Here is a 22,118-nt window from a genome sequence, read left to right as displayed (position 1 = left end):
AAGCTTTTTACAAGTTTGTGTGGCAATAGGTGCAGAACTGTGCATGAGGAGTGCAGAAAATAGACTTGCCCCCACCAGGCTGCTAGCCCCATTTGATCCCATGCATGTCTAGGGAAGACCATCCGGCTCAGCGGATACACCACTCAAGCAGGTACACAATGACCTTGTGTCTTCAAGTCATTGGCATATACGCCAAACTCAGATTGCAGCAGGATTCGATATCTTCTGGATAAGGCAGAAGGATATCACATCGTACAGCACTGTGCAAAGTGATTAGATCATAACCAGTAGATCAGAGAGGCAGCACATGAGCTTAAGATACAACAGGAGCATCTTCATTTCAATGACACTTCTAAACACGTGTATTGTGATACAACAAGAAAACAATTTCAAAATCAGAATGTCAGCTGTCCAACAATAGTGCCAGGCAGGGTTTATAGCTCATGCTTGCCTCCAGTCTCTAACGCAATCTTGTGTCACTTGCAAGGTATCCAAGTACAGCCATTGTTAAGCACCCTCAAATTCAAGTCACTGTAACAGGCGTGCATATACATTTGATTAAATCATCTTGCAGTGGGTGTGGATTCAGATAAAAGGACAGACAAGGTCAAGATGGTAGATTCCCCTAACATGCTGTCACTCTGGCCAGGATTTATTGCCCATCCGCAGCAGCCTTTCACAACTAAATCCATCGTGCCCTCAGAAAGGAAATGACAAAGTTTAGACGTGTGACACAGAAGCAACGATTAATTATTTTGTCATATTACAGACTTCAGAAATGTACTGACTCTTCATGGACTAAAATCAAAAACATCATTACACACAGCACTAAGTCCAGCTCAAATAAACAAGAAATTGAGACAGCCTGTTACACAAACTCTAGCAGTTAGCCACGTCTTGCTGAGACTACATGAAGAAAGCAACTTTGACACTTGGGCCTGATCTGTTGAATGCTCTATTGCCACAAGGACAACTGATGACTGTGCAGAACAATTTAAGGAGTTATCACTGTAATGTTGTGTCTTCTAACTCTCTCTCTCTCTCTCAAGGCCAAATCTAACTGAAAACAGATAGTTTTTGATCAGGAAGCCAACTGCAGACCTTCATCATCTCCAACTAAAGGACTCTCAAGCGAAGAAACAATATAAAATGACTTCAAATCCAAGAATTAACAACTCAGAATTAAACACCAGAGCAACTCAACAGCAGAACTTCACAAGAACAAACACTGGAGAAGGCCCAAACCCTGTAAACATCTTGAGACAAAACTTGGATGGTTTAAGATCTGGCCAGATTTCACCAAATCTGGTAATAGCCAAGTTGGGTTGCAGGCTTATACTTGCTCACTTGAAAGGGTCTGTTAGTTATTGCATGTAGCAACTCAAGTGTTAATTATCATTTCACTACTTTGTCTGAAATGTTTTAATAGGCAAAATTTAATGCAACTGAGTGACTTACCCACAAGTTTCAAGTCAGGATTGCAATTAGCATGGAAGAGTAAATTGCAGGTTAGGGACATAGCAATTTATCTACTGCCCTACTCCTTGTGGATAGAAGTGGCCGTCGGTTTGGAAGGGGCTCTCTACAAACGGACTCAACCCCAGGGCATCAATGTGCCCACACGGACTCAACCCCAGGGCATCAATGTGCAGCACTGACCCCATGACTTGTCCTGCCTACCTATTTTCTTTTCCACATATCCACTCAACCTCTCCTCCCTGACCTATCACCTTCATCCCCTCCCCCACTCAACTATTGTACTCTATGCTACTTTCCCCCCACCCCCACCCTCCTCTAGCTTATCTCTCCACGCTTCAGGCTCTCTGCCTTTATTCCTGATGAAGGGCTTTTGCCCGAAATGTCGATTTTACTGCTCCTCGGAAGCTGCCTGAACTGCTGTGCTCTTCTCGCACCACTAATCCAGAATCTGGTTTCCAGCATCTGCAGTCATTGCCAAAGATCTAGGTAAAAACAATGTTCTGCAGTGCATCTTGTAGATAGTACTAATAGGTAATGAGTGGCAGAGGAGCAAGAGGCTGCCTTGCCCCAGATGGTGTCAAGCCTGACCCATCTGGACAAGTGGGCAGTATCTCATCACCCTTCGATTTAAGCATTGTAAATCAAGGATAGGCTATGGCAGTCAGGAGCCAAGTTACCTGCTGCACGATTCATAGCCTAACTTATTCTTTCAGCCACTGTCTCGAGTCCAGTTGACTTTCTGGTCAATGGTAACTCTTAAGACGTGTGTAGAGAATTCAGTGGTGGTGATACCATTCAGTGTCACGAGGTGATAGTTCACTTCTCTAATTGGTGATGGTCACAGCATGGCATTTGTGCAGCAGACATGTTACTTGCCACTGGTCAGCTCAAGCCTGAATATTACATAATTGTTGCTGCATTTCAACACAACTGCTTCAGTATCCGAGTTTGAGTGTCATTGAGATGTACAGTGCGGAAACAGACCCTTCGGTCCAACTCATCCATGCTAACTAGATATCCCAACCCGATCTCGTCCCACTTGCCAGAGCCTGGCCCATATCCCTCCAAACCCTTCCTATTCATGTACCCATCCAGATGCCTTTTAAATGTTGCAATTGTACTCGCCTCCACCACTTCCTCTGGCAGCTCACTCCATACATGCACCAACCTCTGCGTGAAAACGTTGCCCCTTAGGTCCCTTTTATATCTTTCCCCTCTCATCCTAAACCTATGCCTGCGTGCTCTGGACTCCCCGAGCCCAGGGAAAAGATTTTGTTTATTAATCCTATCCATGCCCCTCATGATTTTATAAACCTCTAAGGTCACCCCTCAACCTCCAACGCTCCAGGGAAATCATGCAATTATTGTTGAACGTACCCACTTCAGACCTTAAATGGTAGAATGTCAGTCACTGATGAAACTTAAGATGGTTGGGCTTCAGACACTATCCTAAGGAACTCCTAAAGTCAAGTAAAGTCCTGGAGGTGAGATGCTAGACTTCCAAAGAGCACAACCATCTTTGCCTGTGTCAATGATTCAAACCAGCTGAAGTTTTTACTCAACTCCTCCCTGTTCATTTCTGCTGGGATACCTTGCTGCAATCTATGGTGAAACACAGCCCTTCATGTCAAGGCTCTTACTCTTCCCTCACTTCTGGAATTCAGCTCTTTTGTCCATATTTGAAGCCAGGCTGTCATCAGATCAGTAGCTGAGTCATCCTGGCAGAACACAAATTGGACCATGAGCAGTTTATTGCTAAGCAACTATTGTTTCATAGCACTGTTCATGCCACTTCCCACCACTTGACGTATGATTGGAGAATCGACTGATGGAGAAGTAATTTGCCCATTTGGTTGTGTACTGCCATTAGTGTGCAGAACATCAAGGGAAATTCTTCATACAGTCAGGTAGATGCCAGCGTTCTAGCTATTAGCTTAACTTGCCTAGGTGGGCATTACCTTGTGAACTACAAGTCTTCAGTACTATTATCACAAGCTTGTCAGTGTCCGTAGCCTTGGCAGTATCCAGAGCTTCTCGCTACCATGTGTTCTTTATCACATGGTCTATCCCTGTATCCATGATGCTGGGCAGAGGAAGCAAGATGGGTCATCCACTTGGCACTTCTGGCTGAAGATAGCGTGGATTTCGTCAACATCATGTGTTGGATGCTTCCATTAATGATGGGTCTACGTTTGAAGCCACCAAATGGCTTGTTCAGTTGTTCAACATTCATAACTATACATGGGACAAGTCCAGAGCTTAAATCTGATCTGTTTGCTGTAGGTTCACTAAGTTCTATCACTTGCTACTTATGCTTTTTGACCTTGAATTAGTCCTGTTTGGTAGCAACACGAGATTCACACATTTTTTAAAAATTACACCTCCAGCTGCTCCTTGCATGCTGCTTGCAAACAAGAGTTGATTCCCGTCACCTAACTGGATTGGGGTGGGGGGTGTGTGTGTGCATGCACGTGCCATGAGGTTGCAGATTGTGTTGGAGTGCAATTCTTCTGTTGATGGCTTACAGCATCTCTTGAATGCCCAATCTAGAGTTGCGAGATCTGCTCAAAGTCTGTCCCATTTAGCACAGTGTTAGTGCCATGCAATGTTAAGTATTCTTATTGTGAAGGCAAGGCTTGCTCTCTGCAATGACTGTGCAGTCGTCACTCTTACCAATACTGTCATGGACAGGTGCAACTTTACCAAGCAGATTGCTATGAGACAGACAGAGGATCAGCCTATTTCTCAGTGGTTCCCTCATCACTTGTAGCAGACCCAACTAAGTAGGTATGACCTTTCGGACCTGACTGGCTCAATCCATAGTGCTGCTGCTGGACACGGAACCCCCCTATCCAAACTACTTTGTGCCCTTAGCACTCTCCCTGCTTAAGTCTTGTTCAACATGTAGTACCGATTCATCAGCTGAGGGAGAATGCTACGTGGTAGAAATCAGAAAATTTACTTGCCCATAGTTAACTTGAAGCACTCAGTGAAGGGCATTCATGAACCTCATCAGACTTTCCAACATCAAAATGAGCAGTTTCAGTCACCATTGCTTCATGCCTCTCAATTCCATACCACTTCAATTCCAAATCCACTCAGTGCCGTGGCAGGAATTTGAACCCAGTGTTCAACAAGCATTGGTTTGGGTCTCTGCAAACCTCACCGGCATCATGTTCATACATGGTCTTATGAAAGCTGATACTACACGCAAGGACAAGAATCTAACAATGGATCATGTCTGAGGGTCATGTCCCATTTTGCCACATCAAAGCTGCAGTGAAACTGCACATGAAGGGCACATGCATTCCAGAGATGGACTCAGACTGCAGACCAAACTTAGGTGTGTTAGCTATGAAATCAGAAAATAACATTCACACTAATTCTGAAACCCCTAGCCTTATATTGTTACCCTTCCCTTCCTGTTTACACCGGCACTCTAAAATGTTTAACAGAATGAATTGGAACTGAGCCGACTCCTACTTTGTGTACACGAACAGCTGAAACTACTACAAAACAATGAGACCATGTCTCAAAAGTGGCACTGGTTCTGCAAAATGTTTTCACATGGATGATTAATCTGCTCAAATCATATTGCACAGATTGTGACCATTCACCCCCAAGTGATTCACACTTGACCGAGTACAATGACAATTTGCTCAAAAATTATATTTATTACAGTCAGTCAATCTACCACCAGCTTTCAAGTAGTAATCATTTAGCAGGAAAAGAATTAATCTCATCTTTTCTTTGTCATCAATGCTGTGTCCACTCATTGCCAACCTTGCTGTGTGGCAAGATTTTGTTAGGTGACAAAGAAAGACCTTTCCTCAAGGCTGTTGGTGTCTTTTGTTTAGAAGGAGAAGTTTCCCAGCTTCGCTTCATGTTTGTTGCATCCTTAATCACTGGTACCCTTCCTGTAGATCACTTGCACACCCTTGACATCCTTCCTCAAGTGCAGTTCACAAATTTGAACACAATACTCCAGCTGAGATCCAAGTAGTCGTTTTTTTGAGGATGTTATGCGAAATGTTTGTATGACAGGAAGTGTCGTTCGAACTGCTACATTCAAAATTCTCTCTCCTGTTTATTGTTAACTGGAGTGATTGCCAACCTTCAGGTCTTTTTTTCCAAACCAAATAGCAAAACTCTTGATCAGCAGCTGCCCACTCTCTGGATTCTCACCCAAATTACAACATTCACCAGTTTACAGGCAGTGTTTATGGATATCTCCTGTCAGGGAGAAGAAAGCATGGCCCAATGTGTCAGGGAGCATTCAAGAAAGGCATTTGCCAGGAGGAATCAGCAACTCCAAGACTAGCTAATATACACTCCTCACCAAGGATATGAGGATGGGGAGCAGTCACAATATGACAACACTTCTCAGGATTATTTGTTATCATAACTAGTGTAAACAGTGCTGTTCACATGTTAACCGGTGGTTTGAGACAACTTTCATGGCAAAACTTGACTCCTCTTATATTTAATGCAATTGAATGCAGATGATATAATGCCCTATTTAAAGGAATTTGGAGCTCAGATTGGCAAATAGTATGTCAGCACGATCAGATTCTGCGAGCCATTAACTCCAGATTGGATTAACAGCTCATTTTAAGGATTCGGCCTGCTGAAATCTGTCTGTGGTTTCACTCCAATCCCCTACATTCTCACCAATGCCCGTCAAAAATTCTGCAAACCTCGAATATTGAAGTTATTTTCTATTTCTGCATTTTCATCATAGCTTTTAGAGGCAGTGCCCTTAACTTATCAGTCCTCAGCTCTAGATCTTCCTCACTGGACCTTTCCACCTCTCCCTCTTTTAAGGCTCTCCACTAAATATATTACTTTTGGCTAAGTTTTTTGGTCATCTGCTCTGATGTCCACTTCAAATCACCACCATATGTAAATGTTGCATCTCAGCTAAACATGTTTGCACCCAAATGCCTGCAACCCTCCTTCATCCCTTTACATATTTCTTTGGGAAATATGCCAAAACTTGGGAGGAGGAAAGGAACAAGTCACTCAATTGCAAACCCAGAACGGTGTATCCAGGAACACCCAAGTAACATGGAGTGCACATGACGAGCACCCCATTAAACATATTAAAATACACTGCTTGCAGCCCCAAAAAAAGTGGGCATGTGGACTTTGGACAGAAGCATGGTCCGACAGGATATGAACATTCAGTAACTTTTTGATGTCTACATAATTGAGATAACTGACTACTTGACAGGAGGAGGAGTGTTGGTTGAGTGGAAATCTTGAATGGAAATCAGGAAGATGCAATGCCATGAGTGCCAAGGTGTTGGCCATTAAAGTGCCAATGCCAAGAATTGTATGGCTTCTGAGACAGCTGGGTTCTAAAGCATCTTCCCACTTGTGGGAAAAGCCAGACAAATCTTGGCAAGACAAAAGCAATTTAGTGCTTTTCAGAAGTAACGTATACTGCCACAATCAGTGGCCCAAATACTCGGAGTAGTTTCAACAAAAAAAACTCAAACTGATTTCAAACAGTGGGCTAATCACATAACAAGAGTGAACAGCCTGTTAAACCTGCAGTTAGCAGTTGAAGGATGGAGGAGTGGGTTAAAATGAGTATCCTGAGTGTTGGCAGACTCAGTGGATTCACTGGCTAGCTTCTCAGTTGCATCTTCTGATTATCTAAATCAGTCTCAGCTCCAAGTATCGTCAGCAGCTGGCTACGGTAATCCCTCAATACCAAGTGTCCCAACGGACTCAACTTGCGTCACCATCATATCAGGGACTGCAGCATCTACAGCCAAGAGCATTGGGGGCGGGGGGAGGCCTTAGCCAAAGATTATGACACTAGATTTAATCACTGAAAAAACACAAGATAGCATTTTACGACTTCAGAAACATCTCGTTTCAGCTGTCTCTAACGATGCATCTTTTGTTCTGTGTTTAGAGTGTGCAATGATTCAAGTTCAAAAAGACAAAAGCACTAGTATTGAACATTTCTTGAACAATTTTTGCCAGATTCTTGAAGCTACTGACAATCTTGCAGTGTTCCAGATATCCGTAAGTATCACCTATCCTCATTACCTCTGACAGCTGGGAGGCAGTGAAGTATTAAATAACAATTACAATCCAGACCATTACAATCCAGCATCAACATAAAAACGAACCAACAGGGGCAGGGGTCACAATGGAACCTGACCTTTGTCCAGTTAAACTACGGACACAAGGTTACACCACCGATTCTAATCCCTCAGGCATCTTCTTTGCATCTGTGACAGCCGGGCCTTCAAAGAGATCACAGCTTGCATTTTTCCTCAACATCTCCCTCTCATGTTCTTCTGTTGCCTCCCCCCACCTCACTTTCATGAAAATTTTCCCCCCTCCACTACCCCCATCAGCATTCTGATTAAGTCACATTTCATTTATTCCTTTACCTATGAAGCATCTTGACATGTGCTATATAATTACCTCTTGCTGCTGGTGATTAAACCATTGCTCAGCCTGTCTCAAGGGATAGGGACAGGACATAAAGTAGGCAGTGTTTTCCAACGGTTCCACCCCTTTACATCTGCAAATGTTCCTAGTTGGAAATAAACACCCACACACAGTCAGCTCTCTGCTTCCTGCTTTGACCTCATTGTACTCCTTTCCCCTGTTCCCTTCCTATAAACTCTGGCTGCTGTCAGAGGCTAAATTAATGAATAGCCCTAAGTAGGATCCGATGACACCACCCAAAATCCAATTGCAGCAGCAATTAAACAAGGACAAGGATTCGGCAAAAAGCAAAGATAGGTTACAACTATGAGCAATCAGGTATTCACTTAGTTGTAATCGAGACCATGGGATTGCACTCTGTCATTTCCAAGTCTCAGATTACACTAACTTGACTCCTGTGTGGTCAATAGCCCTTGAATGGAACAACAAAGAAGCTCAGTTATAGTTCACATCAAACTTTAGACCAGATCATGAGTTACAAACAGTCCCACTTACCAAGTTACAATAAAATGAGCTCAAACATCTTCAACACAGATTATCGGCAGAAACCTAAAACTTATCCAAATGCCCAATAATAATAACCCAAAGCTGAGAACTGACTGAGCGCTACAGAAAAATGTGAAGGTATTTTATGTCACAGCTATATTCAAGGAGCTTTGCTCTCAGACAAAACACACAGTTAAATAGTACACTTAGAAAATTGACTCTCGACTAGTTTCATTGCACATATCCTGGGAGAGTTTAAACACAGAACAGCTTTACTGTGCCTCATGTGCACTCAAGTAGGCCCAAGTGGATCAGCTGCACCAAGATTTTTATAATGTAATGTTACATGCACTCTTGCAAGCCTAATTCATGGCCATTAAGGAAGCCATTAATGGTATTAGCTAAGCGGCAAACAGCAGAACAAAGAAATAATCGATGGGCAGTGTTCACATCCACCTTTTACGTTGCGAGGATTACCAAGTCCAAACTTGAACGTCACAAGTTTATCTAACTGGGTGCTGGCGGAAGGGATGGTCATGATACACAGCTAAACAGAGTGAACTGGTGCCTCAGTGATGCATTTGTTCAGTTTTGCATCTGGGTCTCTTATTAAATGGCTGTGTGCAGGATGAGAACATGTGGACTTCCAGGGTGGACTTCAACAGCAGCAGCAACAACCTGCCATCACTCAGTCCACTTCCCCAGGTGGAACACCAAACTGGCAAACAGGGTAAAATCAGGAACTAAACTGCAACTGCTCCCACCATCGAAACCTCATTTCTGCAGCTGCTCATTAAAATCCATGACCCAGCAATTTTGGTTCTTCTGAGAAATGTTGGTGCGTGCATAGAAATAATGCAAATCCATCTTACCACGAGACCAACTCACTCACGTCAGTATGACTTAGAACAAAAGAAAAGTGACATTAAGGCAATGCAAAATAAGGCTTCATTGCTTCAATATTCATGGCGCTAGCCAAACCGGTATTTCTCATAAAACAAGTGGTGCAGGTATGCAAATAGTATGGTGTTCCCTGGATTGAAAATATGAAACAGATATCAACATGGCTAACAGCCACACTACCGGTCGTGACTTGAAAAACGGATGAGAAGAAAGGAAGAGAGAGAGACATCCTTAGGCAATCACGAATCAGCAAGAAAACAGCTTGAATATAGTTTTTTAGTCAATCTATTGCTGAAGACAGGACTGACTTCACTTCTCAAATTCATGATCGTTCCCAAATTTGACACGAATGCTGTCTAACCTGCTTACTACGCCTAGCATGTTTTTGCTCTTTGTGTCCTTCCTCCAACCTCAACTCTTCATTCACTCCTGTACATGCGATTCTTGTCTATCAACACAATCTGAAGCAAGCTCTCAGCCTGCAATGCACTTGTATTACTCTTCACATAAACAAAACCCTTTCATTAGATACAAGCCTGAAAGGTGATTCTGTTTTTAACATGACTCACAGCTTGGGATTTTGTACTTCTGTGTAATTATTTCTGGAGACAAAAATTGTTCCTTTCCAATGGCAGAACCATGGTTTTGTAGATGCCCTGATATATTAACAAAAGACAAAGATTGATATTAATTTCTTCTATGTCCAATTGTATTCGTACTCAGCCACGCACCCAGATCAACTGCTTTAGGAACAGGCAGGAAGTACCAGAGTTCACATGACAGTAACAAGGAGAGAGGAAAGCAATTTGATATTCAGCTGTTCACATTGATTATTGCTTCTGTTGCACGCATCGGTCCAAACTTCAAGAAGTAAATGCAATGTTCTGATGAAAAGCAACATGAAGCAATGCCCGAAGCAAAATCTGTCAGAAAAGCAAAAGTCTTGAAGTGATCCCACACATTAATTCCGGTTCACCAGAGCAAACCACTCCTTTCGGAATACTGACATCTTTAACAAGGTGGCTCTTGTTTCATTTTCATCAGCACATTAAGCATTCCCCATGTAATGGTTGGTGGATTATATAAATTAATTCACTAATACAAAAAAGAACCAACTTTATGCCAGTTATCTTTATGAAAAGTTGAAGGAGCAACAAGTGACCTATGGTGGAGGGTGGGTTCTGCCCAGACTCCTGTTTGCATTCCAGGCACTGACTGTCACAACTTAGTCGAAAGGTGTCCATGGATCCGCCAATATCTTGAGGAGTTTAGACTCTCAAGTCCGAAATCTTCGAAACCATCCACTTCCCTCCTACACAAGGCACCACTGAAGGTCAAGCTTTTTTTCAGTGCATTACCATTTCTTTATCTTAAGTTAAATATCAGCAACTATCTATCAGGTACCAAAAATCAGGAGATGGAAGGTCCCACTGAGGTGCATCTCAGCACAGCATCCCATCCATCTCTTACCAGTACGGAATAAATCCCCAAGTTGAGGCTCTCTGTTTCACAAAGAGTCCAACTGGAAATTGCAACATCAATATTCCTCGATGAAGCAAACCAGTGAAACTTGTGCTGTTTCCCCGATATACACTAGTCATTTCCCAGTTCCTGCCATCAATGCAGACTTAGACCTAAAGGGGTTTGCTGCCCTCAAGCCTCATGTCACTCGAGCGAATGATGACTGCTTGACCACATCCAACTGTGGACGACCGACAGGAGATGCACTACTCAATAACAACTGTTATGTGACAGCAATAACTAGAACTATATTTCAGAGATTACTGTTCAGAGTCAGGGAGCTGATGCACCTGCTCACAAAAGCAGAAACAAACTCTTGCTCTCCACCCAGGCTGAGAGATCAGTAATTACAGGTGGAACCATTTCAGCTTCTATTAATACCTTCAGAAGTGTTACTACATCCAAAAAAAGCAGCACTATGCCAAGATTTCCAATCCTGATCATGTTTGTGTTTTCTGTTCGGAATTCACTTGTGTATACATGTGGGATAGGCCTCAGCTGTGACAATAGTGAGCCTTTCAGCTCCTGCAACCACGTTTGTTTAATCAACTGTTCTTCAAATTCAAGTGTGCTGCTCCTTAACATACCTTACCAAGTAAGCATTCACTGCTCAGTCTTCAAAAAGCTTCATTCGACTTGGACTGTACAAATATGGATAGGAACTTGCAGATGGACTTGCAAACGTATGACCTCATGAGCCCACTCAATGCCTTGACCACGTGCAATAGGATTGCAATCATCCGACAATCTTAAAATCTCAAGAAAACACAAGGCAGGTTTACCAAACCTATTACATCAAAGTGCAAACATGTTAAACCCCAGAAATACTTCCATACTGTACAAGCTCAAATGGACTCTCCAAAGCCAACCTGTCATTCCCCTCATCAACTTTCACAAAACACCTAAACATTGTCCAAGAGACTGATACGTACAGAGTTGCGCTCTAGCTCCAAACACAGGTGGAGGGAGTATGCGTCAGCCAGAGGGGAACTTTAGTGAACCTAGAGAAGCATTTACAAAAACAAAAAGCTTAGACACAGTTACTGCAAGCATCAACCATCGAACTGCCTCACAAACTTGAAATGGTGCTTTAATGAGGCAGTCGACAACTTCGGCACTGACAGGCAGACACTTGGGCTGACCTCACAATTTGTGGTTCAAACAGTAAAAGCAAAACTGCAAATTTTGGACATATGTTTTTGTCACGTACTACATTCAACATTAAGCACTGGACAACAAGCACTACCATAGACTGATTAAACAGAACACGTCTCTTAAGGCAATGCTCGAGAGACGGCAGCAGTTTTATTAAGAAAAAAAAACTGTCAACTGAATCAAACATGCATGTAGTAGACCGATTACTGTTGTTACAGGTTCAGGCTGGCTGCAAAAACTAAGGAAAAAACAGCAGCAAGCAAGCCGTTACACTGCCACAATGGCACTGAAAAACTGCAACCCAGGCTAGTTCTTCTCACCACACAACTAAGCCGCAGGGTTCTTAGCTCAGACAAGATGTACTGTAATTGTTCTTGGGATGAAGAAACTTTGCTGCAGGTGAGCATTTTCAGGTGGTGGTGGTGGGGGGGGCAGCATTGTGTGCCCGTGGCTGCATTCACTCAAAATGAGAACATTTGTTAAAGCTGTACAGCTGACTGATTTTTGTATGGCAGACTTGGAATAAAACAAAGTCCCCTTTACGTGGTTCAAAGGACTTCAGGATAAACTTGTGTTTTCAACTACAAGATGCACGAGCTATGGGATAACAATTTTATGAATTGATGTGCATTCTGTGACCATGACTGGGAAGCAGTTACCAAGGCAGTCATCCAGGTAGCAACGACTCAATTCAGTAAATGAAGAATGTACAGTTGCATGAAGAGAATTGGACTGGGAGTGACAGAAGTGATGCTTAGAAAGCTAGCATTTGCCCCATGGGTCAGATGGGCTCAAAGCGTGCCAGACCAGGTTATTGCCCATACAGTCCGGACAAAGGCTGCACTGTACTGTCTGATCACAAGCATACTTGGCTCAGAAATACAACTGCTTCTACATTAAGCAAATGGGACCAGAGGAGGAACGCTGCACTGACAAAGCCGAGTGGTGCAAAAACTGCTTCTATTATGAGAGCCTGTTAACAGAACTTGTGTGGGACGAACATGATCATTTGCATTTGGAGATGTTAAATGCAAAGTGCACGATTTACCGTCAAGATGGGTGAAAAATCAAGTGCAGCAGGAGGCCACAAACTTCATTAACATTAAGAAATTAAACAGGATGAGACGAAGGTCAAGAATGAATTCCAGTTGTGAACCCTGGTACATTCAAAATATGTCGCAAGTATTACAGATTGACAGAAAGAGGCCAATTTTGTGTATTCTACCACTATCAGCAGACAAACATTGAGCTAGCAATATACTAAGACAAGGGGGAGTTTGGAAGTCAGACAAAAGAGTTTGTTCAAGTACAAGACGAATGGCAGAAAATACCTGCCGAGTTTTCTTTTCTCATACAAATAAGCAATAATAGGGTTGAATTAATGACGCTTATATCCTGAGTATTTTGGAACATAGCCCCTCCGCATGATCCTGTGTAGCCCTGGCTGTGCAAATTATATGAACAGCGAATCTGCGTCATGTTACTGAATAGCTTCTGAGCACAATCAGGAACTGATGTGTGCCTGCATTGAGAGCACAATTTTCATCAGTGCCATTAGAAAAATCAGCAGGGTACTTCCAGGGACAATCTTCCAATATAGATTTCGTACGGGTCCCCAACTTAACTCTGCCCCACCCCTCACATGAACTTTCCTTTCTCCCTCCTCTGACCTGTACATTTTGTCTCTTTTGCTTACTCTCACCCATGACACGCACCCACCCCAGGATTGTTCAAAACCGCCCCCACCACCAACATTTCATAGGGTCAGAGAGATTTATAATTGCCAGTGGCCATTAAGGAATCTTGAAAGACTCATTTGGCACAATTGCGCTTTCAGACTGTAGAAGATTCAGTCAGTCAGACATCAACCATCAAGCCAAAATTTGGTGTTCTGACACAGATTTGGAAGCCAGTTCTATTATTACAACAAACAGTGGCAGTGAGTTGGAACAGAAGATACCATAACCACCTCAGGCCAAGTAAAATCAGGGACCAGTTTCTCCAAACAGATGGCTGAGTAAGCTGTAGCTCTTTCCAATTTTCAATCACCTCCTGTGCTTCTCGCAATGAGAAGGGATTGGAGTGGTGCTATCAATTTGAAATTAGTTAATATCAGCAGTGGTTCAGTGAAAAAGGTTTGCTATTGCTCACATGCCTTTATCCATGAAGGTTAGCATTGGCAAAGTCACAACCTTACCACAGAGCACATTGTATTCACTCATTACTGTTTATCACTTCAAATGCTGCATTGGAACTCACCAACACAGCAGAATGCAATGATACTGTCATGTCACTTGGCAAGCAGGGACAACCACGTAACCATCACACATCTGAACAGTGTATATCTCAACGCAGCTTGCTTCCTTCATACTCACTTGGCACCACCTTGGGTGCATACAATGTCTCTTCCCTATGCTGCAGTGGGATCTGATCCCATGAGGAAGTCAAGGCCACATTACAGGAAGGAATATGTTGCTGTGCAAAGATATAGCTCATGGGCAGCACACAGCAGTTGGGAGTAAGGGGTTCTTCGTCAGGTTAGTAACCTATAAACAGTAGCATTCCACAGGATCAGCGCTGGGACCTCAAATTCTTTACAATATATCTTAATGACTCAGATAAAGGAAGCCAATGTACTCTGGCCTAACTTGCAGATGACAACTAGGTGTGAAGCCAAGTTGAGAGGGGGATATCAACAGTTTACAAAGCAATATAAACTGGTTGAACAAGCACAAGGTTGGTCAATTGGAATAGTGTGCAAGAGGTAAAAATTGTCTTTATTTTGGAATGGCAAATCATAGAACAGGTTATTTAAGTAGAGAAAAACTGCAGAATCCTGCAACACAAAAGGACTTGGGAGCCCTTGTGCATGAAACCAAGTTAGGAGACAGAAGCAGCAAGTAATCAGGAAGGTTAATGGAATGTTGGCCTTTACTTGAAGGGGATCGGCATCCAAGAGTCAGGAAGTCTTACTGCAACTGGACAAGATGATGAGATGACATGTGGAGAACTGTCAACAGTTTTGATGCCCTTATTTAAGGGAAAAAGGAGTGATTTCATTGGTGTCAGTTCAGAGAAACTTCACTGGGATGATCCCTAGAATGGAGGGTTGTCTTTTGAGTAAAGGCTGAAGAGGTTAGGAGTATCCAGAATAAGGTGGGTGAACTTGCAACATGGGTCGGTACCTGAGACTTCAATGTTGTGGCCATTTCAGAGACACAGATAGAGCAAGGACAGGAATGGTTGTTTCCGGCTCTGGGATTTAGAAGTTTCCATAAGAAGAGAGGAAATGGTAAAAGAGGGGGAGGTGTGGCATTGTTAGTCAAGGACAGGATTACAGTAGCAGGAAGGATGTTTGAGGACTCTTCTATGGAGGCAGTATGGACTGAAGTTAGAAACAGGAAAGGAGAGGTCACCCTGTTGGGAGTTTTCTATAGGCCTCTTAGTAGTTCCAGAGATGTAGATTTAAGGACAGCAAAGATAATTCTAGATAGGAGAAAGAGGAACAGGGTAGTTGTCATGGGGGACTTCAACTTTCCAAATACTGACAGGAAATACTATAGATCGAGTACTTTAGATGTGTCAGTTTTGTACAATGCTTACAGGATGTTTTCCCAACACAGTATGTAGACAAGCCATGGGGCGAGGCCACACTGAATTTGGTACTGGAGTAGTGAACCTGGCCAGGTGTTAGGCTTGGAGAGAGGTGAGCACTTTGGTGATAGTGACTACAATTCGCTTCTGTTTCGTTTAGTGATGGAAAGGGATAGATATATACCACAGGGCAAGAGTTACAGGTGGGCTAAAGGCAATTATGATGCGATTAGGCAAGATTTAAGATGCACTGGATGGGGAAGGAAACTGCAGGGGATGGGCACAATTGAAGTGTGAAATGTGAAATGTGGGCGGCACAGTGGCACAGTGGTTAGCACTGCTGCCTCACAGCGCCAGAGACCCGGGTTCAATTCCCGCCTCAGGCGACTGACTGTGTGGAGTTTGCACCTTCTCCCCGAGTCTGCGTGGGTTTCCTCCGGGTGCTCCGGTTTCCTCCCACAGTCCAAAGATGTGCAGGTCAGGTGAATTGGCCATGCTAAATTGCCCGTAGTGTTAGGTAAGGGGTAAATGTAGGGGTATGGGTGGATTACGCTTCGGCGAGTCGGTGTGGACTTGTTGGGCCGAAGGGCCTGTTTCCACACTGTAATGTAATGTAATGTAATCTAATCTTACGTGTCCTTAATTTGTATGAACCTGTCAGGTTGGGAGGAAGTGGTTAAGCGAGGGAGTCATGGTTTACTAAAGAAGTTGAATATCTTGTCAAGGCAGCGGCGGTGACGGCCTATATTAGGATGAGACGTGAAGGCTCATCGCGGGTGCTTCAGAGTTACAGGTGAACCAGGAAAGACCTAAAGAGAGAGCTAAGAGGAGCCAGGAAAAGACATGAGAAGTCGTTGGCAGGTAGGATCAAGGAAACCCCTAAAACTTTCTATAAGCATATCAGAAATAAAACAATGGCGAGAAAAAGATTACGGCCAATCATGGACAGTAATGGGAAGTTGTGCAGAGTCCGAGGAGATAGGGGAAGCGCTAAATGAATATTTTTTGTCAGTATTCACACTCGAAAAAGATAATATTGAGGAGGAGCATACTGAGATACATGTGACTAGACTAGACGGGATCGAGGTTCACAAAGAGGTGGCGCTGGAAATTCTGAAAATAGGTAAGTACCCTGGCCAGATGGGAATTATCCTAGGATTCCCTGGGAAGCCAGGGTGGAGATTGCAGTCTTTGGCTTTGATCTTTACATTGGTACTATTCCTATGGACAATGACAACAGACTGGAGGATAGCAAATGTTGTCCTTTTGTTCAAGAAGGGGAGGAGAGACAACCCTGGTAATTAAAGACCACTGAGCCTTACTTCGGTTGTGTGTAAAGTGTTGGAAAAGGTTACAAGAGATAGGATTTATAATTATCTAGGGAGGAAGAAGTTGATTAGGGATACTCAACACAGTTGTATGAAAGGTAGATTGTGCCTCACAAACCTTATTGAGTTCTTTAAATACATTCCTTGCATATATTTAAAGCAGAGACAGATAGATTGATCAGCAAGGGAATCATGGGCAATAGGTAAAATGTAACCAAACTAGACAATAAACAGTATCAGGTTAGCCATCATTGTCAATGGTAGCATAGGCTTAAGGGGCGAAACAGCCTGCTCGCATTCTTCTGTTATGGTTTGTGAAGCAGTCCTACAAAGCTTTAAGGCTCAAGCACATAGAGTCAGAGATGTACAGCAAACAGACCCTTCGGTCCAACTCGTCCATGCCGACCAGATATCCCATCCCAATCACCTGCCAGCATCTGGTCCATATCCCTTCAAACACTTCCTAATCATATACCCATCCAAATGCCTTTTAAAATATTGCAATTGTACAAGCCTCTGTCACTTCCTCTGGCAACCCATTCAACACATGCTCCACCTTCTATGTGAAAACATTGCCCCTTAGGTCCCTTTTATATCATTTCCCTCTCACCCTATACCTATGCCCTCTAGTTCTGGACTCCCCCATCCCAGGGAAAAGACTTTGTCTATTTACCTTATCCATGCCCTCATGATTTTATAAACCTCTATGAAAAGGTCACCTCTTGACCTCCAACGCTCCAAGGAAAACAGCCCCAGCCTGTTCAGCTTCTCCTGCCAACATACTTGTAAATCTTTTCTGAACCCTTTCAAGTTTCACAACATCTTTCCAATGGGAAGGAGACCAGAATTGCATGCAATATTCCAACAGTGGCCTAACCAATGTCCTGTACAGCTGCAACATGACCTCCCAACTCCTCTACTCAATACCCTGACCAATAAAGGAAAACAAACCAAACACCTTCTTCACTATCCTATCTACCTGCGACTCCACTTTCAAGGAGGTATGAACCTGCACTCCAAGGTCTCTTTGTTCAGCAACTCTCCCTAGGACCTTACCATTAAGTGTATAAGTCCTGATAAGAATTGCTTTCCCAAAATGCAGCACCTTGCATTTATCCGAATTAAAGTCCATCTGCCACTTCTCAGCCCATTGGCCCAACTGGTCAAGATCCTGTTGTAATCTGAGGTATCCCTCTTGGTTGTTCACACAACCTTCAATTTTGGGGTCATCTGCAAACTTACTAACTGTACCTCTTATGCTCACATCCAAATTATTTATGTAAATGACAAAAAGTAGAGGACCCAGCACCGATGCTTGTGACTCTCCACTGGTCACAGGCCTCCAGTCTGAAAAACAACCCTCCACCACCACCCTCTGTCTTCGACCTTTGAGCCAGTTCTGTATCCAAATGGCTAGTTCTCCCTGTATACTTGACCCAGTATATGACAGGGAAAGCGCAGCAGATCAGGCAGCATCCTGAAGAGCTCATGCCCGAAACGTCGATTCTCCTGCTCCTTGGATGCTGCTTGACCTGCTGCGCTTTTCCTGTCATATACTGGGTCAACACATTTTCAGCTCTGATCTCCAGCATCTGCAGTCCTCACTTTCTCCTCGAAGAAATAACAACAGCCCGAAATCTACACATCCTGACCCAGCTGCTCGGACTTGCAGCTGGTTTCACACACTGCCCTTTTAAATTGAAGTTGCGTCACTCCATTTGAAAAAAAATAGCCCGACTGAAGTTACAAAGATCCTCCTTCAGCACATCGCGCCACTCCGCCTGCCACATCAATAACCTCCACAAAACAACCTTCAATCTTGTAAAGATCACTTTGGTCAAACAAAACTCAGTGGGAGGCCAGGAAATTGATAATAAAAACCCAAGTGCGAACACAGGATATATCTGAAACAAACAAAAATCAGAAATTGCTGGAGGAACAATTCTGAAGGAGGCTCGCTCGTTAACTCTTATCTCGCCACAGAAGCTGGCAGTCCAGCTGACATTTTCCAGCCGTTTCAGTATGGGTTCCAGGAAATGCATACTGTGTTGCTATATATTAGAATTCAGAAACATTTTGCTCATCAGTAACAAGGCACACTGCACTCAGACCAACGTCCAGCACTCCTCCTGAACGAGATTGGGCGCTTCTTTTGCAGAAGCTCTTGCCCAGCATACGTTTCCAGCCTCCCGTGAAGTAGACTGAATCGATATTCGGAAAAATAAGTATCGACTCCCTGGTCACCGCGTTATCATTCGACAGACTCCATTTCCCCGCTCCCTCCAAATCTACACTCTTCTCGTTTTGAAATGCGATCGGTCGGTGTTCCCTCTTTTTTTTAAAAAAAAATGCACCAGATTTGCCCAAGGCGCGAAGAACAAAGCAGAACTCGGAGGTCCGGGCATCTGGACCTTCTCTTCGAGGTATTTTATGCACTATACAGCACCAAACGCATGAGACCATCGTCAAAAACCGAACTAAATCTACTTTTACACCAGATCAATTTCAACAAAATTGAAGGCAAATACGTATTTAACAAACTACAGCTATGTGGCAATAGCCCCGAGGTATGCAGTGCTTTTCCCCTTCGAGCCCAGCTTTGTGAATGAAGCGGTCTCGCCCATTGCTCGTTTTCATTGTCCTGGACCAATGAAAGGCAATGGGTCGACTTGGGCTTCAGCTTCGCGACACATTTATATTGCATTAAACTGGGGAGAGGAAGAAAACAGGGGTCGAATGGAAACTGGACTGCACGTTTCTCAAAATACACAAGACATACTAATCTTGATTGAGACTGCCACTAACCCGGAGTTTGCTACAAAATATTTAACGAGTTACACAATGTGAGAACACAATGATCCGAGATTGGTATGTCTGACGTATAAGCACGGATTTCATTGCAATGCCATTGGAGACTCTCCTTACCTCGGTTCACAAGTGTCGCTCCTTCCCGAAACCCAGCGGCCAGTGCCCTCTTTTTCAGCAAACTTCCATCTGAAGGAGCAGCGTCAAGTCGAGATCTTAGGTGAAGGTCCGGCTGGAAAACTGGAAGCGGGAGTGGAGAGGGAGGAGTAAAACCAGAGAGAGAAATGATGTACAGCCCGTCAGTTCGACGCTGAAAATGACCAGATGTTTAAAGCTCTATTGTTTATTCGCTAAAACCTTGCAAGAAGCGATTGCTTCGCTCTGCATCTCTCTTTCTACACATCCTTCTCGCGGAAAACATGTATATTTTTACAAGGCTCAGCCTCAATTTTTTTTCTTCCGAACATAATACAATTTGCTTTTTACCCCCCGAAACTTGTTCTGATTCAACCCCGCGCAGCCTCTAATCCAGCCCACAGACTGACGCGCCCATTTAAAGAGGCAGTGCAACCGATATGCACACAGACAGAGATAGAGAGAGAAATTCATACAAACATCCACCTCCGTGAGCGGCAAAACAGAATCCCATACACTGAATAAACATAGGCTCAGAGTCACTACTGTGTACAATCACAGCATCTCAATAAACACGAACCACCACGCCCATCTCGGCAGGACGACAACAATGGAACACTACAACGCACAGTATGGCCCTTCAGCCCGTCCAGATTGTACAGGCTCTAAATTTCAATCCACTCAACGGCCACTTGAAAGCTCTTCCTGCACTCTTTTTGATTATTTAAGCTATTCCCTTTGTAAAAAATGCAAAGTCCCACTATCCTAAATCCTGCCTCAAGTGACACTCCTGATTCCAGACAGCTCGACTGCACATTAAAACTGCACAAAAGTTAAAAATCACAACACCAGATAATAGTCCAGCAGGTTTAGTTGGAAGCAGTAGCTTTTGGAGCGCTGCTTTATCATTAGGACAGCCACCTGATGAAGCAGCGCTCCCAAAGCTACTGCTTCCAACGAAACCTGCTGGACTACAACCTGGTTTTGTGATTTTTTTTAAACTTTGTCCACATTTGGAGGGAATATACTCCTGCCGATCAGAATGGCGAGTTCTTTCTTCAATGCAACGATGACCTCACTTAGCTCAGCAAAAAAGAATACTCCCAAAGAAACTATTATTTTCACCAGCCATTTGACCCCCCCACCCCCTCCAATCCAAGATTCAACTGCAACAAAAGCATAGACCAGAAAAACTGAGAAAAGGTTAGTCATTTGACAGTCGCAAACTTGAAGAGGGATGGTTTGAAAATTAACTAGTCTGGTGCAAACGTTTGAGAATGACAAAGGTTAAATGTAAGCTCACTGAATGAGGACAATTTTAGGTAAACACCGGTTTACCGGGAGACAGTCATGAACGGGATAAGTGACAAAGGATTTTCGACATTCGGTCATGCGTACTGTCACACAGCAGTGTACAGTGAAGTGGTCGAGTTGTGTTCAGTTGAACCAGACATCAACCGTTAAGAAGTTACGTCAACAGTTTGGTTTTCAAATCTCTCTCTTCTGGTCCCCCGCAAAATTACAACCCATTGTTCTGCCATGCAACAAAGCACAAAAACAACCGAAATATAAACCTCCTGTCCGGAAACATACTGCTAAATGCAATGGGACAAAATGGAAAACACAGGGTAGTGGGGCTGAATGACTTGTTTCCATGCTACAGACTCGAATTCAAGGTACGCATTCACAACCACATAAGATCAAGCTGACTGCAGTTTGAAATCTTCATTTTCACAGGAAACAAAGAGTTGGGGCAACAAATCAGACTCTTTACAATTTTGGAAACAACAGAATAAAACCTAAGGATGTTCTGCATGTATTGAAAACAAAACTAATGAGACAGAGACACACAGACACAGAGAGGGTGACCATGTCACACAGGTAGATAAACTACAACATGGCATCTGTTACATAGAACATAAAATATTACAGTGCAGTACAGGCCCTTTGGCTCTCGAAGTTGTGCCGCCCTGTCATACTAATCTGAAGCCCACCCACTTACACTATTCCATGTACGTCCATATGCCTGTCCAATGACAACTGAAATGCACTTAAACTTGGCGAATCTGCTTCCGTTGCAGGCAAAGCATTCCATAACCTTACTACTCTGAGTAAAGAAACTACCTCTGACATCTGTCTTATACCTATCTCCCCTCACTTTAAAGTTGTGTCCCCTCGTGTTTGCCGTCCCCATACTTGGAAAAAGGCTCTCCCTGTCCACCCTATCTAACCCTCTGA

The 22,118-nt window shown here is 43.5% G+C and overlaps 1 protein-coding gene across 10 annotated transcripts in view; it reads right to left on the bottom strand.

The window, feature by feature from the left end:
* Positions 1–22,118, bottom strand: part of sema4c (sema domain, immunoglobulin domain (Ig), transmembrane domain (TM) and short cytoplasmic domain, (semaphorin) 4C) — a 115,442-nt gene that overhangs the window by 60,582 nt on the left and 32,742 nt on the right. For 4 of the 10 annotated variants that reach the window (XM_043681280.1, XM_043681287.1, XM_043681281.1 and 1 more), the window contains exon 2: positions 19,866–19,985. Coding sequence is in view for 2 of the 10 variants with exons in the window: in XM_043681278.1 (XP_043537213.1) it covers positions 19,866–19,985; positions 20,367–20,409 (163 nt within the window). In the remaining 8 variants the exon portion in view is untranslated. The other 6 variants (XR_006309910.1, XM_043681278.1, XM_043681282.1 and 3 more) reach the window with 5 other exon arrangements.

The sequence above is a fragment of the Chiloscyllium plagiosum genome, chromosome 42, assembly GCF_004010195.1.
Source record: "Chiloscyllium plagiosum isolate BGI_BamShark_2017 chromosome 42, ASM401019v2, whole genome shotgun sequence".
NCBI classification, from domain to species: Eukaryota; Metazoa; Chordata; class Chondrichthyes; order Orectolobiformes; family Hemiscylliidae; genus Chiloscyllium; species Chiloscyllium plagiosum.
Note: the sequence above shows the minus strand (reverse complement) of the source record. Positions and strands in the feature narration are given on the sequence as shown.